The 19,320-nt window shown below is 43.0% G+C and overlaps 1 protein-coding gene across 4 annotated transcripts in view; it reads right to left on the bottom strand.

The window, feature by feature from the left end:
• Positions 1-18,676, bottom strand: part of PTBP3 (polypyrimidine tract binding protein 3) — a 208,270-nt gene extending 189,594 nt beyond the window's left edge. Inside the window, exon 1 of one of the 4 annotated variants that reach the window (XM_088460110.1) lies at positions 18,594-18,676. Coding sequence is in view for 2 of the 4 variants with exons in the window: in XM_088460106.1 (XP_088316232.1) it covers positions 14,673-14,723 (51 nt within the window). In the remaining 2 variants the exon portion in view is untranslated. Of the gene's footprint in view, positions 1-14,672; positions 14,864-17,816; positions 17,834-18,593 lie in introns of those variants that run through there. The other 3 variants (XM_088460113.1, XM_088460111.1, XM_088460106.1) reach the window with 3 other exon arrangements.
• Between the last annotated feature and the right edge of the window lie 644 nt (positions 18,677-19,320).

Genomic DNA, 19,320 nt, shown 5'->3' with positions numbered 1-19,320 from the left:
CTTGCTGGAGGGGTAAGTATTGGTAAATACCAGTACATTTTTAGTTTGTATCACAGTGACACTAAATGAAAAATTTCACCAGTGTTTAATATCATTGATAAATGGGGGCCAAAGTGACAGCCGTCTGTGACATAAGAGGCTGCCAGGGAGCACTCTCCAGCCATGGGGTTCTTGCTGCTCAGTGCTGCAGTGTAAGGTCCCAGAGTGCAGAGCAGTATAGATCGGTGTACAGAAGTATAAAGGGAAGTAGAGCAGAATAGAGGGAAGTAGAGGAGCATAGATTGGTGTAGAGCAGTATAGAGGGATGTACTGTAGAGCAGTATAGATTGGTATAGAGCAGTATAGGGGGATGTACTGTAGAGCAGCATAGATTGGTGTAGAGCAGTATAAGGGGATGTAGAGCAGCATAGATTGGTGTAGAGCAGTATAGGGGGATGTACTGTAGAGCAGTATAGATTGGTGTAGAGTAGTATAGAGGGATGTAGAGCAGTATAGAGGGATGTGAAGTAGTTTTTTTTTGGGGGGGGGCTTTAGAGTAGTAGAGCCCCGCAGTGCTGGTTAATGTGTTTTTTTTCATGCGTGGGAAAATGTGGGTTTTTGTATAACCTCTCTGTGACAATGAAGACAGGGGGGGGGGGGGGGGCTTTCAAGATTTTGCTGTGGGGCCCACAAAGATCTAGTTACGCCTGTGCACTGTGTCGTCCCATATGGCCTCTCTAGAATTATGAATTGAAGTAGCAAGGAAAGAGGTGTTCAAAGGCTGCACAGAGGTAATAATGATTCATCCCCTTGGCGGGTGTGAATATTAAGGCAAGCACAGAAAGGAACATGTTGGTCTGGGATGGTCCCCCTTCGGGCATTTCTGAACTAAACTTGCTCCGTAAATAGGAAGAGTTATGAGCAGGCTGTCTTTCTCCAGTCATAAGCTGTTAACCTGTGCTTTTATGCATAAAATCCTCAAATTCTTTAAATAATTTTTAATTCCCTTTGCACATACTATAAAAGATCTGGTATACATTTTATATGCACACTACAAATATATATTTGTAATGTTTTGTTCATGATTAACTTTCATCTCTTTGTAGTGAATGGGGAGTTCATCAAGTAGCACAGTGTAATGTGGTAGCAGAAGGTCCTTAAAAAAAAAAAAAAACAGCTGCATCTGACACCAATAGCCTACAAGCCAGTTTTGAAAGAAAACTACAAGGGTTGACCTATGCACCCCTCATTTCCTCTGTCTTTGGCTGCCTGTGGTGTGGCGATTATACTATATAAATATGGGGATTTGCGCAGCTTTCCAATTAGATAATATGCTCCCAACATTTAGTTTAAAAAAAAACAAACAAAAAGTATATTTGAAACATGTGAAAATCATAACACAGATACACATTTCTAACACAGCAAGTGCAGTATGTAACCACTATACCCAACTCACAATGGCATTTAAAACAAAATCCACCCAAGATACCAATTAGAGAATTAGGGCCCTATGTATCAGGCTGGTTTTTTACATAAACATACAGTCAGGTCCATAAATATTGGGACATTGACAGAATTTTCAGATTTTGGCCTCTATTCACCACCACAATGGTTTTGAAATGAAACAAACAAGATGTGCTTTAACTGTAGACTTTCAGATTTAATTTGAGGGTAATTACATCCAAATCGGGTAAACGGTGTAGGAATTACAACAGTTTCAATATGTGCCTCCCACTTTTTAAGGGACAAAAAGTAATGGGACTATCAACTCAAAAGTTATTTCATGGACAGGTGTGAGCTATTCCCTCGTTATTTCATTATCAATCAAGCAGGTAAAAGGTCTGGAGTTGATTCTAGGTGTGACATTTGCATTTGGAATCAGTTGCTATCAACTCTCAATATGAGATCCAAAGACCTGTCACTATCAGTGAAGCAAGCCATCATTAGGCTGAAAAATCAAAACAAACCCATCAGAGAGATAGCAAAACATTAGGTGTGGCCAAATCAACTGTTTGGAACATTCTTAAAAAGAAAGAACGCACCGGAGAGCTCAGCAACACCAAAAGACCCGGAAGACCACGGAAAACAACTGTGGTGGATGACAAAATAATTATTTCCCTGGTGAAGAAAAACCCCTTCACAAAAGTTGGCCACATCAAGAACACTCTCCAGGAGGTAGATGTATATGTGTCAAAGTCAACAATCAAGAGAAGACTTCACAAGAGTGAATATAGAGGGTTCACCACAATATGCAAACCATTGGTGAGCCACAAAAACAGGAAGACCAGATGAGAGTTTGCCAAACAACATCTAAAAAAGCCATTACAGTTCTGGATCAACATCCTATGGACAGATGAGACAAAGATCAACTTGTACCAGAGTGATGGGAAGAGAAGAGAAGGAAAGGAACTGCTCATGATCCAAAACATACCACCTCATCAGTGAAGCATGGTGGTGGTAGTGTCATGGCGTGGGCATGTATGGCTGCCAATGGAACTGGTTCCCTTGTATTTATTGATGATGTGACTGCTGACAAAAGCAGCAGAATGAATTCTGAAGTGTTTCGGGCAATATTATATGCTCATATTCAGTGAAATGCTTCAGAACTCATTGGACGGCGCTTAACAGTGCAGATGGACAATGACCCGAAGCATACTGCAAAAGCAAACAAAGACTTTTTTAAGGCTAAAAAGTGGAATGTTATGCAATGGCCAAGTCAATCCCCTGACCTGAATCCGATTGAGCATGCATTTCACTTGATGAAGACAAAACTGAAGGGAAAATGCCCCAAGAACAAGCAGGAACTGAAGACATTTGCAGTAGAGGCCTGGCAGAGCATCACCAGGGATGAAACCCAGCGTCTGGTGATGTCTATGCGTTCCAGACTTCAGGCTGTAATTGCCTGCAAAGGATTTGCAACAAAGTATTAAAAAGTGAAAGTTAGATTTAGGATTGTTTAGTTTGTCCCATTACTTTTGGCCCCTTAAAATGTGGGAGGCACATATAGAAACCGTTGTAATTTCTACACCGTTCACCTGATTTGGATGTAATTACCCTCAAATTAAATCTGAAAGTCTGCAGTTAAATCACATCTTGTTTGTTTCATTTCAAAGCCATTGTGGTGGTGCATAGAGGCCAAAATATGAAAATTCTGTCAATGTCCCAATATTTATGGACCTGACTGTATGTAGAAACTGCTGTTTCTGCATAATTGTATGTGTTGTAGATATGTACTAACGGCACAATGCAGGAGATTTCACAGAAACATAACCCCTGTGCACCAAATTCCAAAAAGTGAAGCTTTGCAGAGTTTGACCTTGGTAGATTACATCGAATGGTATAAACTGGTTTAAAGCCTATGGAGGCTTAGGAGCAGTGTCAAATACATACTTGAGATCTATAAATCATTGGCAAACACAGTAGGCTCAAAGGAAAAAAAAAAAGGGGGCAAATAAAAAAATATATAAAAAAAAATCACCCACCACAGTCTCTTAATTTTGAGCATTTACGGCTTTGTCCGTTCCTCTCATTCACATGTGCACTGTAGATCTCATAGGAATTCCAAACACAGTAGATATACAGGTCAATTGTGTGTATTATTTACCTTGCCTAACAAAGTTGAATCCTTATTACAATGAAGTAGCAATAATTGGAGAGTTCACAAAAATCTTATGCAAATGAGAGCAATGTCTTCTCATAAATGGTTGAAGGTTCTTAGAAAGCACTTACTGTACACCACCATCTATAAATGTAATTGCTCTATTTGATGCAAAAAGCATACTGCTATGGCCTGGCTGAAGCAGTTTTTAGTTTCACCCCACACTTCCACAACATAGTATAACCAGTTCTACAAGTGACAACTCCTACTCATAGGGACCTTGGAAAACATCCCTAGAACAGAGGTTCCCAAACGCGATCTTCAAGGCTCCCCAACAGTTCAGGTCTTATAAATATCCATGCCTCAGCACAGATGGTTAAATCAAATGGACTGATGTACAAATGAAGTCACCTGTGGTCAAGCATAGATAAAACCTGAACTGTTGGGGTGCCTTGAGGACTGCATTTGGGAACCTCTGCCCTAGAGTGTAAGCTGCTAGTCAGAAGCAAGGGCCATGGGGCAGAGACAGTGCCGCCGGCAGGGCCCTGTGCAATGGTACAGCTGGAACACCCCTAGTTTACGGCACTGTCACTTACTTGTCTATATCTAGTACATTCTTTAATATTGTACAACTAGTAAAATGGACACAGCATATACTGGGTTACTTCAGCACGCCCCCACTCCACCCTATCCAGCCCCCAACCCATCGCCTCCCCACTTTACTTACCGGTCCTCCTGTCCACTTATGCAGGTTGGTTGTCCTGTCTCCATTGGGAGCCATTGGGGGAGGGTTAGGGGTGTACGCCACTGCGCATGTCAGAAACATGACAACCATCCTGCATTATTATATAGACTAGTACAAAGGAACACGGCATATGCCCATGTCCATCCCTGCCCCCCAAGAAATGCTTAACGGTGCTTGCACAGGGTTCTCCTCCGCTGGCCTATACTTTGCAGTGATGAGAGCCCTTGGCTGAGAGGGGGGGTTGCCCAATGTCAGTCTTAGGACATGCAATTCTTCACTATTACATAGGATTTTATGCATGTAAAATATTTCTAAAACAGCAATAAAATCTAATAACGGAAAATATCTGGGAAACATAAAAAAGTGGCAATTTTGTAATATCACATTTGATTGATTTGGATTCGCTCATAATAAGAGAACCTCCTCCTTTTTTGTGTATCCCTGATATAGAGATGGACAGTGGTAAATTAACTTTTGCATTTATTGTTTTTTTAAGAAGTTCAGAAAAACATTTAACAACTGCAACTTATGGAGACTTTGATATTTGTAGAACTTCTGTTTCTCAGCAGTTTGCAGTTTAGGAAGTTTTGGGGTGGAATCAAGAACAGTGTGCATAATATAATCTATATACATAGACACACACAAATTACAGTATCTAGACCTACAGTACACACACGTTATGTAATAAACATGGTTTGGAGATAACAAGGAAAATAAACTCCCTGGTTTTGTGTTATGATTGTGAGGACCACCTTATAATGCTGGCAGGATGTAGTTGCGGCCGCCGGTATCAATACAGACATCCGAATCCCGACAAGGGACTTAACATAGGAGTTGAAATACTGACGCCTATGGTAATCCCGACGCCAGCCTGAACGAGGCAAGTCCGGGGTACCCTTAGCGGGATCTTCTTCCAGAAACACAGTAAAGGTGCCTATACACTAGACGACCTGCAAACGATGCGATGTTGTCAGTGATTTTCCTTGAACTCCCCCCGGTACTCCAGGACACAATATGCTGCACAATCTGACTAACGGATCTATTGTGCACAATCTAAAGCTATGCATATCTTTAGATCGTACGCGACATATAACGGGCTATCAGACACACACAGATGCATGCACGTATCAGTGAGATCCGTGCAAGCATCTGTGTAAAAAAAAAAATGAATAAAAAGAGTAGGATTTCTATAGTGAAATCCCTCAGCTGAGCGGACATTCGGGTAGTAGTGTCCTTAGAGAACTGTACAATGTTCGTGGTTCGGGTCAATTTGTTTTTTGTTTTGCGAAGACCATGGATGCCTATTTGAAAAGAAGATGACATGACCCACATGAGGAAGAGGAGATTATGGATTTTGTTTTATTTATTTATTTATTTTTTTACAGGTATCCATGGATTTCTACTTGGACAAGTGTGATAGTGAGTGTGCATGTTTGTTTTAAAGAGTCACTGTCACGGTGTGTGTACTGTCTTTTTTTATATTTATTTTGCAGGAGAACTACAGGTACCAGCGTGCCCATAATGCCCCACATGCTGGTACTTGTGGATCTCCAAGTACCAGCATGTGGGGGGAGGCTTTCTGGGACCTGTAGTTCTACTGCAAAAGGCAATATTTTTACTTCTTTAATTTGCAGTAACTATATACTAGCAACCCGGCACCCACCGCCCAGGGGTGCCGGGGATAGCCCAGGGTTATCAGCCCAGGCCTGCAGTGGGGGGGTCCCCATCTCCCCAGGGATCCCCAGCCTGGGCTGACTAGCGGTCAGGGGTAATGCTTTGGCCGGGGGACCCGGTGAAAAGGTTTCCCTGGTTGTGGCATTACTCCCCTGCTAGAAAGAGTTTGGTGCTGGTTATTGATAATACCGGGGACCTCTACTCTTTTTGTACCCTGTATTACCAAAACTAGTACCAGCTTAGATGAGCCCAGTGCTGCTTGGGCTTAATACAGGGGACCCCTACGTCTCTTGCCCTTTGCAACCAGGACCAGCTGTGAAAAGCCCGTGGCCGGTTGTACTTAGGTGGGCTGGGGGCACGCCTTTTTTTTTTTTTTTTTTTTTTTAACACTGATGCATGGAAAACATATTACACTGATAACTTACTATCTTTTCTTTGGGATACGGTTAGGATCCCGACAAGCGGGATGCTGTCTGTTGGAACCCTGGCATCGGTATCCTGATCGCCGAGACAACACCGGCGCCGAAATCCCGACATGACTCGGAATGCCGTCATCAGGATCCCGGCAGAGGCATCCCAATCGCAAGGATACCAGGGAAAGGTAAGTATCAGCTGCAGGGGGGACAGGGGACACACATAGCGTTAGGCTGCGGGAGGGAGGGGAGGTTAGGGTTAGGCTAAGGGCATTTGGGGGGGGTCAGAGTTAGGCACTGGGGGGGGGGTTGAGGGTTAGGTTTAGGCACTTTCGGCCAGTGCATTGTTATTGAATGATGCAATGGTGGTCATTCATTAAAGTTGTCCAGTGTGCACGCATTCCGATGGCGAATGCCCGTCATTCCAGTGTGTACCCAGCCTTATACTAAGCAGTAAGCTTAGACACATGCTAAATTGTACTATAATGAGACAAGGGGCCCAGGACGGAAACGGTATGATATGCTGGCGGTTGAATAGCCGCGGCTGAAATCCCGATAGTGTAAGCACGCATTGTGCAGAATCCAGACAGCGGTAGGTAAGTACCTTAATCGTGCGGGGGATTCGGGCATCAGTATATCGACGCCCGGCATCCTGTCCGCCGGCAGTATGACTGCATCCCCCAAGAACATCTTCTTTTCAAAGTTACTTAATGCATGTTGGCTGAAATATTAAGTAAACAATTCAATTAGAAACATTGTCTTCTCATCAAGTGGGGAATAGTAACAGCATAATAATAATAATAATAATAATAATAATAATAATAATAATAAATAAACTACCTTCAGGCTTCAAGAGAAATTAAGGAAATAAAGTAGGGAAATAAAGTAAAATATTATGCAATACTCCATCCAGCACAGCACTTGCATCTGTAGACTGTTTAAGGCCTTGTGGAAACAAACAAATCTCATTGGTGTGACAAAACTAACATAGCATGCCTTCCCCAACTACAAACTAGGGATTCAATAGTTTGTTTTTTTAGACTGCGTGAGGAAACCAGAGCACACAAAAAAAAAACACCAACATACATAGAACATACACATATCCCATACTGTATACTTTGTCCTTGACTTTGCAACTTTGGGCCTGATTCAGAGCCGAACGCTCTGACCAGAGCGCTCGCTCTGCATCAGGGCCCTCCTCCATGAAAATGGAGCGGCCTCCTGGCCGCTCGTATAGCTGTGGGTGACCACCCACAGCTTATGCGAGCGTCCATGATGATGGTCGCGATGGTCTTGACCATCGCGACCATCGGGCTTGCGACTGAGACCCTGCGGTAGGGTCTCGCTTCCGCAAGCCCAGGAGTGATTTTGTCTCCATCAGAGCCAAAATCACTCCCACTGACATCACTAGTGATGTCAGTGGGGCCGGCTTCAGACGGTAGGCGTTCCCATGGGAACGCCTCCGTCTGGCAGGCACGCCCACCAAAGGGGGCGTGCTGTCAATCAACATCGACAGCACGCCCCCTTTGGTGAGAGACCCGGAGCGATGGAGAGCCCGTCGCTCGCCGGGTCTCGCGCATGCGTACGACGGAGCTCCCTCCGTCATGTGCAGTGGGGGAACATCGACCCGCTTGCGAGCGTCCTGCGCTCGGGAGCGGGTCTGAATGACCTCCTATGTACCCAAATAGTTTACCAAGGGGGTTATTCAGCAAGGATCGCAATTGCAAAGCTGCACGCAAATGACACCACCTACATTTGCGATCCCAGCACTGCAATAGAGCTCAGAGGCTGGGATCACCATCGCGACCATCGGTAGTCGATTGGGGACGGCGCCCGGATGCCCGCCAGCCGAGTAAGCCTCAGCAGACTCAGGCTGGCCGGCTTGCGAGCCCAGGACACTGAGTCGGTCGACGCAGTACCTGTTCTGGCCACTCCCAGAACGGTGGCCGACCCAGCACCGCCCCTTAAATGCCTAAATGCTGTCAATCAGGCGGAGGCATAGAAGGACCTGCGTGCGACTACGCAGGACCCATTCTGCACACTCGCAGAATGGGTTCTGCACACGTGCAAATTCCCAATAATTGGGTATCTGCGATTAGCAGCAAATCAGGCTCCAAGTACTAAAGATTAATTTTTTGTAGCAAAGAAATTGGTATAAAGTAGCAGATGATGCGTAACGATGCATGGCACAGGTCATTTGTACAAGGATTTTGTACCTGGATTTTGCGGTCTTATCAAGACTGCGTACTTTTTCCTCAATTTTGCATTTTCGTATACATATACTGTACTGATTAGAGTTATGACGCGGCTAAGCAGCAAAGTCCGTGAAATAAATGGGGCTGTTTGAGGATGAGTGTATGTGGACACATCTGTAGATAGTGTGTAGCCTTGTGTCTTCTAATTACAGGTCATACTTCGTACTCTCCCAGAAAGTGCAGGAGACTCCAGATTTTTTTAGGTAGAGCTCCGCACCCGAGAATGAGTGGGTGGATCTCCAGCATCCCACCCACGTTTTAGTGAGGTGGGCAGGATGGGGAGGTAATATCGGGAATCATGGGCTCTGAAGAGAAGCTGCAACTGCACTAATGTAAAGTGCTAGGCCCCATCCACAAATTGGTCATTGGCATCTACTCTCCAGACTTCTCCCAGAGAGGAGAATTAAAAAGTATGCAAGTAGGTTGTAGGTTTTAGTGAGAACGTAGAGGAATCTATTAGGTAGCACGCATTAACCCAGGGTGTACCGTGCTGGGAAAATATGGAGTAACTGAATAGCATGAAACCTGGAGCTTAATCCTGCAAATTTCCCCCATTGCTATTTAGATGGGAAAAATAAAAATGTGATGTGTGCAGTATGCATTACAGATCCTCCACATTAAGGGGGGGGGGGGGGGGGATAGACATTTGTGACATTATTAGTTTTACATTTTATCAAAACAGTCCCAATACAAGAGACCGTCCAATCTGACATTGCTACCATTGAGTGGTAAAATAAACTTTATCAATACGTTTTTATTTAATTTTCTCTTACTATAGTGTTAGTGCTGGTGTAGTTAATAAGAGTTGTTTGCAGTTACTAATTTGTAATTTTATCAGAACAAAAAAGAAAAAAAGTCACCGTTTGGTCATTTGGCCACTCAGCACCTGTTACTTATACTAGACAAAATTCCTAATATGGAACATTTAAGGAATATAGTAGCAGTATTATATGTAGAAAATACATACGCAGCTAATGTAGATCCATATATAAAATACAACATGTAACCCCCCTTTTTACCTCTAAAGGGTCACCAGGTTACTAACACCCATTTATTCTACTCCTAATGTACCCACCCTTAGCATTCCTCTAAGTAGTGTACATCACCATGGTCAGTGCCTCCACCCAGGTTCATTATTTTAATGTAAAAAGGGCTTACCTGGAAAAACCCAGTGATAGGATATATAGTGTGATGTATAGACAATGTGTAATCACAATACAATACTGTATCATTTCACTTCACATTTACCACCAATGTCTTTTCCTTCCACGGATTCCGCAGTAATGGATCTCCCACTGTAATCACTCCAGGTAAGTAAACACAGATTTGCTTGTACTATAGGTTAACACTTTATATTGTAGGTATTATGAGTGTATTTAGAACATATTGAGATAACATTCAATACATATGTGACCTTTTGATACTTCCATATGCAAATGGTGTAATAATTAGAGTAACATTACAGGAAACAGATTACTATAAATGATTATGCTCAGTTCATTAATTTCTGTCCAAATTTTATAGCAGATGAATGTCGTTATAATGTCCAGAACATCTGAGCAATAATCATTGTGTCATCTAGTGGAGCATATATGGTTCAGACAACTTTAAACTCCAACCTCCTTAGTAGTGTTGATGTATATTACAATCAAATACACTGACATAAAATAGTCATTACATATAAGTCTAGAGAGGTGAAACCAGTGCTATAATAGACCAATTATGGTTGCGGCTATCCCAGTCTATATGGTAGGATACCCAATCCAATCTCTCTAGTCAATATTATCCAAGGCAATAGAAGGATCAGTGCCTGCTTCTATGTGTATCCTTTCTTCCTTTTAATAAAGGGCTTGATGAATCCTCTGTATTTACATTAACCCTTCAGGGTTTGGATTCATATACACACACACTGATATATATATATATATATATATATATATATATATATATATATATATATATATTAGCCTCAATGTAAATTAATAGAGTTGAAGGATCCTCAGTTTTTATATTCCACTTAGGCGGATAATAAAATAGGCTGCCAACTCCAATAATAAATATACTTCCTGCTCCTCCCTCCACTGTCAGTTTGCTTGGCACAAGGGTGTATATGATATACTGTGCCTGCTGCAGGAATTAAAGTGGCCCTGGTGTGGGTGCGATGTATGTATAGCCTGTGAGCACTGCGCGGCTGCCGCTACTCACACTTTGGTCTCTTAGCACCGCTGATGGCACAGCTGCTTCTCCACTGAGGGCTCAGAGGTTTCCGCTGTCCTGCCTGATGGGTGCCTGAGGCTCCGCCCTCCGCCTCTGGTCACCGCGGACAGCTTCCTCCCCTGGCTCCTGGCCTCCGCTGATGCCAACGATCAATCACCGCCGGAAACTCCGCCCTGCCGCCTCCGACCACCGCTTACAGCTGGAGCCTACCTCTAACGACTTCCTCCTATGCGCTGGAGGTGTCAGCGGCCCCAGCAGCGCTGGTCTGTTCCCGGGTTTTCCCCTCTCTGGCCACCGCCGCTGCCGCGCTCCCTAGCGCTGGTAAGCGGCAATGCGGGGTCTGGAGCAGGGGGGGGGATCAGCAATCGCTCCCTCTCCGGCTCTGCCCCCCTGCACCTGGCAGTCCATCGCTGCTCACTGGCCGCCAGGGTCACAGGAGGGCAGGCACTGGAGGGAGGGAACACCAGACTGGCCGGCTGAGTTGCCGGCCACCACTATTTATACCCCTGACCAATGCTGCACGTGACCCTTTCCCTGGCCGCGCGACCCTCTTCTTCCCGCCTGCAGCGCAAGCTCCTCTCTCCTGTCCCTATAATAATGATAGCCTACCTAACTGACCTGCTCGTGCTCATTCTAACATGTCACATGCTACTGCTGCTGCTGGCTTTACCTCAGTAAATATGAAATAAATTTAAATAGTAAATTTACCTCAGTATGTTAATAATAACAATACAATAAATGCATATAATACATATACATGTCCCACCAGAATAAACTCCCTACACTTTTGTAAATAAATTAATTACAACAATTTACTCTGATCAGACTATCTTTTTCCTTATACACAAAGCCCTGTACATCTTAATTACCTCAGGAAAACATACATACATATATTTTACCTCAGACTTGTGTATATATAAATTAATGAAATTATTTACACCTATTTTTATTGTATATATGAAGTATATTTATATGTAATATATATCCGTAACCCTAACCAGGGTTACAACAATATAGTTAGCTATAAAGGAAAACACTAGTTACAAGCTACTGCCTGTTGAATCAGCTTCCAACAAAACTGCACAAACAGGTTTATATCTGAACTTCTTCCGTCTGTGACAGTCACTGAAGACAAGGTGCCAGAGATCAGCACCAAAACCATGAAGTTTCCAGGCAAATGGGGACTTCAATTCTCTTGCATCAATAAGCTGAAAGAGCCCCTGATTCAGAGCCGGACGCTCTGACAGAGCGCTCGCTCTGAATCAGGGCCGACCCTCCTACCTTTTGGAGCGGCCTCCCAGCCGCTCGCATAGCTGTGGGTGACCATCTTGACAATCGAGACCATCGGGCTTATGACGAGACCCTTGCGGTAGGGTCTCGCTGCCGCAAGCCCTGGAGTGCTTTTGGCTCTATCAGAGCATGCGCATGACGGAGCCAGCTCCCTCGTGCGCATGACGGAGCCAGCTCCCTCGTGCGCATGACGGAGCCAGCTCCCTCGTGCGCATGCGCACTTGGGCAACATCGACCCGCTTGCCAGCACTCAGCACTAGCGAGCGGGTCTGAATTAGGCCATAGTGTCAGTGACATTTTCCTACAACAAACACTGCTAATTGTTATTGCCGCACAGGAAGAAGGTTTTGCAGCATTCACATGAAATGAAGTTCAAGACTGTTTAATAAAGTCGTTATTTGCCAAGATGGCTGCAACGTAACCTGGCAATACACTGCATGATAATCATGCAAACAAGACGACCAAACAACTGGTTTGAACAATATCGTTCAATGAGTGGACCTGAACAATAATCGTTCACAACCTGAAAACAACTGAAACGCAGTCTGGTTCCTTTGGCTATCAATCAAGTCCAAACACCCGATGTATGCTGTGAATGGAGATCAACTCCATACATAGCATCAGTGCTATTTTTCAGCAGGAACAAGCAAGAGCTCAGTTCCTGAACCTCTCATTAACTATGACGGAATGTCCTGGGCCAAAATGTATTTATTTATCTTCTATAAGAGAAGTTTTACTTTAATGGCCCTTTTCAGTACCTTCTTTTCTAAATACTAATATATAAAATTGTTTTTCTATAGCTCCACCCACAGCTCCTGAAATTATTTTTCAAGACTAATAGCCCTGCATAGCATAGCTTATGGCAGTGCTTCAATTATCATCCCATTGCTCCTTCCCCCCCTCTGCCCTCTGCATCGGTTAGTCGTCTGCACTGACATTCAGTATATGGCCAGTTTTAATTAGATGGTCACCTAACACTCCACTATAACACAGAACAGAAATTCGAGTAGGAACTCAATACAGTTGCACCCACAAATACAGACAAAAGTAGGTTGGGAAAAAAAGAAAAGGATATAAAATTTATGTTCGGTATTCATGGGACCATGAATTATCCCTATGTGAAACACACAATGGGCGGTATTCAACTGTTATAGCGCGCCCTACCTCCCATCTAAAGTGACGGGAGATCGTGGCGCGCTATTCAATTGTTGCCGATTTTCACGCTGATCGTGAAAAGTGCTGTTTGGGCGCCCAAACAGGTCACTTTTCGCCCATTTCAGCTCGCATCCCCCTGGGGCAGCGAGCTGAAATGGTGCGCCGGCAGCTGATCGCGCCCGACATTTGTATAGTTCCTGTCGGGCGCGTAACAGGTGGGTATATAGGAAAGGTTCTAACCACATATTATAAAAATTCCAACTCACATTTCACTTAAAATCAAGGATTACATGTAAAAACAAAATACAATATAGTGCAATATAATTTATGTGCACGATAGATAAATGCATTCACCCTTTTCAGGGTTATATGCGCCTCAAGTACAAATATCTATCTGCTTTCCAGTTGTCCTTAAGATTAATCACCTTATAAATAATACAACTTAGTGGATGATACTATTATTAAAGATACTATTATAAAGATACTATTATTTGAATTAAAAATGCACTCAGGAGGCAATCACCATCAGCCATGCACCCGAAGGATATCCCACAATAACTCAATCCTGGGAATACTGGTAAATTACTATCCTTCCACACGTAGCAAATTCTGTATCCGGCAGAGGGGTATATGCTGCTCCTTTCTACCAACGCATTTCGACGATTTGTCTTTGTCAAGGTGTATCTATGAGAGTCCTCAGAATATCCTTCTTACATCACTTAGACCCTTGTTACCTCATAAAATGGGGGGGGGGGGATATCAATAATACCTCAACTCACAGAATCATCAATAATCTGAGGGTAATTACATATATAGTCGATTACATATACAATAAACTGATATATAGTAACAATAAATACAGGGTGTACTTACAACAAAAACGCTGTAAAAGAGCTCCACAGTCCGGATTATAATGCATCTCACCTTACTGTTCATAAGGTGAGATACATTATAGTTTTTGATCACTTAAATGCAATTCAATTACTCTGAAAGGAACAAACCCACAGCCACTGACAATCAACTCTTGATGCAACAAACTGAGTCCTTGCTGTGTATGCACTGGAGATGAAGCCTGCTTTATCTGCAGTGTGGAAAGTGCTGCAGCAGTAAGGATGACTGTTTTGAACAAAAGTTACTAGCAGGATACAACATCCTCCCCTGGTTATGTGGAGCATTGTTTTGCTTTATAAACATGAAAGAAAATCTGTGTGAAACCACAGGACATGTAGGAGGATGGTAGTTAAGAAATTCAACAATGGCTTGTACTGGACACTGGATCACCTACAGACATGCAATATTAGCAGATAGTAACACATGCTTGATAGAACAGATCAAAAGAGCAATACCAATGTCGAAACAGGAGCCTTGTCTGCTTTTGGCCACTGCAGAAAGAACATTATTAGAACTTGAACAGGGGACCACTGTGTTAGCAATTTCCTATAAATAAATTCTCCGGAAGGCTACCATTCTGGTATGCAAACTAGATCATCATGTTAGGCATCTTCTCCTCAGTTGGTTTCAAAATAAACAAAACTATCCTAAAAAAAAAAAAAACATACATAAAACTTTAGATTCCAAAACACCAATAAAGCTAAGATACAAGCCAGTAGTATAACTGTCAAAACATTCAGTATTGAATGAAAATATAAATTTATGGAAAGTTCACATATATTTGTGGATGTGGGGGGGAGGGGTGAAAGCAAATGATGGCAGGTCCAGTATTACAACCCAGCTTACAGGATTCAGCTTTTTGTTGATCTATAGCAAGTGTGATAACAGAATATGGAATACTACAGATCATATTTCCTAATAATAGAAATGCCCAGGTATCCATGGTTGTGACAAATAGTAATATGGAACAGTTTTCAAACAAATCAATATAAACCTCTATTTCTGGCAAGTAGACTGAAAAGCCACAGTGCCCACTTTTAGTAATGTATCAATAAGATATACATTACAAAGGCAGATATATGCAGCAAAAAAAATTATATATAGGGTGGTCGTACACCAGATCGTATAGAGTGTACAACACGAGCGATATATAATTCCAACACTGGATACACACATCATATAGTGTGTACCCAGTTTTAGACTGCTGCCTCATGATAGGCAAGTGTACAATTTTGCTGTATTTTCTTCTGCCATTAAATGTGTTACTTGCACCTGCAAGTGAAATGGTAACTAGTCAGTATGTTGTCTATGACAACCATATCTGAGTTTTTGAACCTCAGATTCTAGTAGCCTTATTGTGCGTACACATGGTACGATCAGTCAGTGATAACGATATCGCTGACTGATCTCCCTACACTTTCCCGATGTGCTGGATGATCGATATCACTCATCCAGCACACCACCAACCCACCAACAACGGGCCAGCAACCCTTGATCGTGGGTCCCTATATAACCTGGTCGATATCGACCAGGTTTGCCTACATGCATGGGTGATGGGCGATATAGTTATCGTCCATCGCTGCTCGTTTGAGGGTTGGTAGGCACCAAAACAATTAACAATCTGGACAATAACGATATGGTCGATATCGTTATCGTTCATATCGTGCATTTTTATTGTACCGTGTGTACGCACCATTAGCTAGCTTAAATAAGGAGAATGCAACACTTCTTTGTGGTTTAATCTATTCATATCCCATTTTTTTTAGTGCAGACCTTGGGGAGAGAGGTACGGACTGAACCCCATCACTGGAGGCAAGCAGAAGTCCGCCATGCATCCTTCCCCCTTCCCACTCACTGGCCAGTGGCCTCTGATCAGGAGAGGTGGAGAATGTGAGTCCACAAGGCCTGCAGTCCACCTCCAGTGCAGGGTGGGCCAGGGCCTAGACGGAGGGGGAAGCCATTATCCTCCCCCTGGCGAGACTGGCCCCGAGCAACGAATACCTCCACTGCCCCCAGCAGGCCGCTGCCAGAGCACTCTACAAGCTAGGCCTGTCCTGGGTAATGCAAGAAAAATGCCAGGGTGGAACACCCATCATAAAGGCCCTAGGGAGAACACTGCTGTTAAAAGAATAAATATGCAGTTGGAAACTAAACTAAAAACAATGTCAACTAGGGGCGATGCTGAGTCATACACAACTCAATTGCACACTTATGGCTGAAGGGGATGGGCGATAATGGGGCGCTTGCACGTATTCTAAATTAAGAGTGGGCGTGTCACCAGAGCTCCAGGTCATGCAGAGTAATTTGTTTCAGCTGTATCTTTTGCACGAGGGATAGGGCTGGTGCAAATGTGCAGATAATGATGCCGGCAATGAAACCAAGCGTATGAATTGTACAGACTGGCCGCAGAGACGTATACAACGCTGCATATGGGAGAATATACACATTTAGTTCTGTGTACAATGCGGGAGCAATTCTGGCCTACTTGCATTCAACTCTGCATTATGCCCTCTATGTGAAACGTATAATTATTTTGTATCTATGGATATGGGAACCCTAGTTATACAAGCACACAGCATTACCACATTAGGTGCTTTCAAAGATGATAAGAACACCTCAGGTCTTATATCAGGATGTGTATCAGCAGGTGTCATTTTGTGACTGACCAATTAATTGACCCCTTCTGCCATTATCTTATACTGTGAGGACATAAAACAGTAATCATTTTCCTGTAGAGCGATTATCAGACCAGAAAAAAAACAGCCAGTTGTACCAGTGTATAGAATGAGTGTAATGCTGTACAAAGGTTACCAGCTGACAGTTTGCAACATAAAATGCTTGTCAGCCAGCAGAAGAGAAAAACAAAAACAGGAACAATTAAACATCCTCGTGTACCTCTATACTACACATATAGTTGCCAACCTTTTAAAATGAATTCTAAGAACACACTGCCGCTGTCAATGCATATAAGCACATCAAGTGGTACCATCCCCGCAGACCTTGAGGAACTACAACACTTAACAGGTCCTGTTTATAGAACTCAATTATAATGCACTTTTTGAATTTAAATACTCACCTGAAATTAGTTATAAGTCCCAAATAACAGGAACAGAAAAAAGGTAAAAACAGCAATGAGCATTCATTCAAGTATTATTCCTGCACAGTTGAAAAATATGTCAGTTTGTATAGGCGCTCCCATAAAGAAAGAGGAGTTCTACATGCACCCCCCCCCCTTCATTTTTTAAACAGGGACATAAGATTGTCACCTGAAAAAAGGCCATTGCCTCATGGGGAAGGGCCAGGTAAGAGATAGGGGAGGCGAAGAGATGCAGGGGATAAAAGGAGAGGAAGCTACAAGTGAGAATGATAATAAACAGAAAACTGACAGGCCAGAACAGCGCCCCCTGCCCTGTGGTGCCCTGTGCCATGGCACTGGTCGCACAGTCGCACTACCCTAGTTATGGCCCTGTCTATAGGGGAAATCCTAACATCACCTTTTACCACTATATTTGTCAAAAACATACATAAAGTATAATTATAAAATATCAACATTATATGCATACACATATTGTTGTGGAATAGCCTACAGATCACATCACCTGGCAAAGAACACAAGTGCAGCCCCAGAGATGGATATGGCAGTTTTCTTCATATTTTAATCAGCAAGTCTGATGTAGAGGACATGCTGTATTCTGTGTTCTGTATTCATGTATACAGAAATGAAGGCAAAACAGGACGGTCGGATCAAATGCTGGCTGGCAGAAACTTTATGTAAAATAGTCATTCTCTTGACTGGTCTCCCTTCCCAATGCCTACAACACAGGTGTGACTGTACTTACACAGGGAGGGGTCGGTTACATGCATCACACACACCTTCTACTGCTGCACATGCAAAAACCAACAATCTACAAGGGTCATGCCCAGAAGGAATACAGCACACACATTATATAATAATTACATCATTTGTAGAAGTCATTTAATAATTATGCATGTCTGTCAATATTTACTCAGTTTCAGCTGTGCACATACAGTATGCAATACAGAAAGGAGTTCTGGACTTTTGTACGATATATATTCATAACTAGGAAATTATACATTTCAATGCTTTTTAGACTAAATAACAACAGCGCAAACTTACTGAGAAAGCCTAAAAACTACGACACAGTATGAATACACTTCCCTCTGAGCTGAGCCTACAAACGCATACACACCCACTAGATGTTCAAAGGAGATTATAATGTCAGGGTGAAGTAGTGAGCACTGGAGAGTAGCAAAGTCATGATCTCCCATCGTGCTGCTACACTCATTGATGAAGGAAAAACTATTTGCACATTATCACTCTGATGGTGAATAAATAAAGGCAAGTAATGACTTACCCATCCATGGCCCGGAGGACGAGGAAGAGAAGGGAGACAGACAGACAGAGAGAGCAGAGAGACCAGTGCAGGGAAGAGGCGGAGGGAAGGAGGAAGGGAGATGATTGAAGAGGAGGAGGGAGGGAAGAAGGAGGGCAGGGAAAGAGGTGCCACTGGAGAAGAGGAGGTGGGGGGTGTTACGACTTTAACAGCTTCAGTACCAGTAAAATAAAACATACCCTGACAGCAGAGTTTAGGGTTAGCAGCCCAGCTGGTTAAACATGGACAACTATATAAAAATGATCTTGCAGGGTTACACAGATTGAAAACTTGTGACATATAAAATAGCATCTAAAACATGTTTTTTCTCATGTGTCTGATTACTCAGATGAGCTGCTTAGCTTAGCATAGTTGTCAAATAATGCTAATTTCTATGAACAGTTCCTTCCATGTTTTAGACCCTGACAGTGTTTATGTTATTTAATAGGAGCCAATTGCGCAGTATTCCTGAACGGTAAGTACATTGATATTTATTGCATGAGAACAGTAATACAATATTATTGTAATATGAAGAAGCCCAGGAGTTATGTAACGCTTGAGGATAGGATGCTAAGTCCAACCACTGCGTTTGATTCAGATTTGTACTCAAACCAGATGATTTACGTACAAATCCAATGGTTCTGGGTCTGCACAGCCGCAAGACACATTCTGCACATGTACAAAATGGGTCCCAATGATTTCTCACAGT

The sequence above is a fragment of the Taudactylus pleione genome, unplaced genomic scaffold, assembly GCF_031769625.1.
Source record: "Taudactylus pleione unplaced genomic scaffold, aTauple2 ptg000967l, whole genome shotgun sequence".
Taxonomy (NCBI): domain Eukaryota; kingdom Metazoa; phylum Chordata; class Amphibia; order Anura; family Myobatrachidae; genus Taudactylus; species Taudactylus pleione.
Note: the sequence above shows the minus strand (reverse complement) of the source record. Positions and strands in the feature narration are given on the sequence as shown.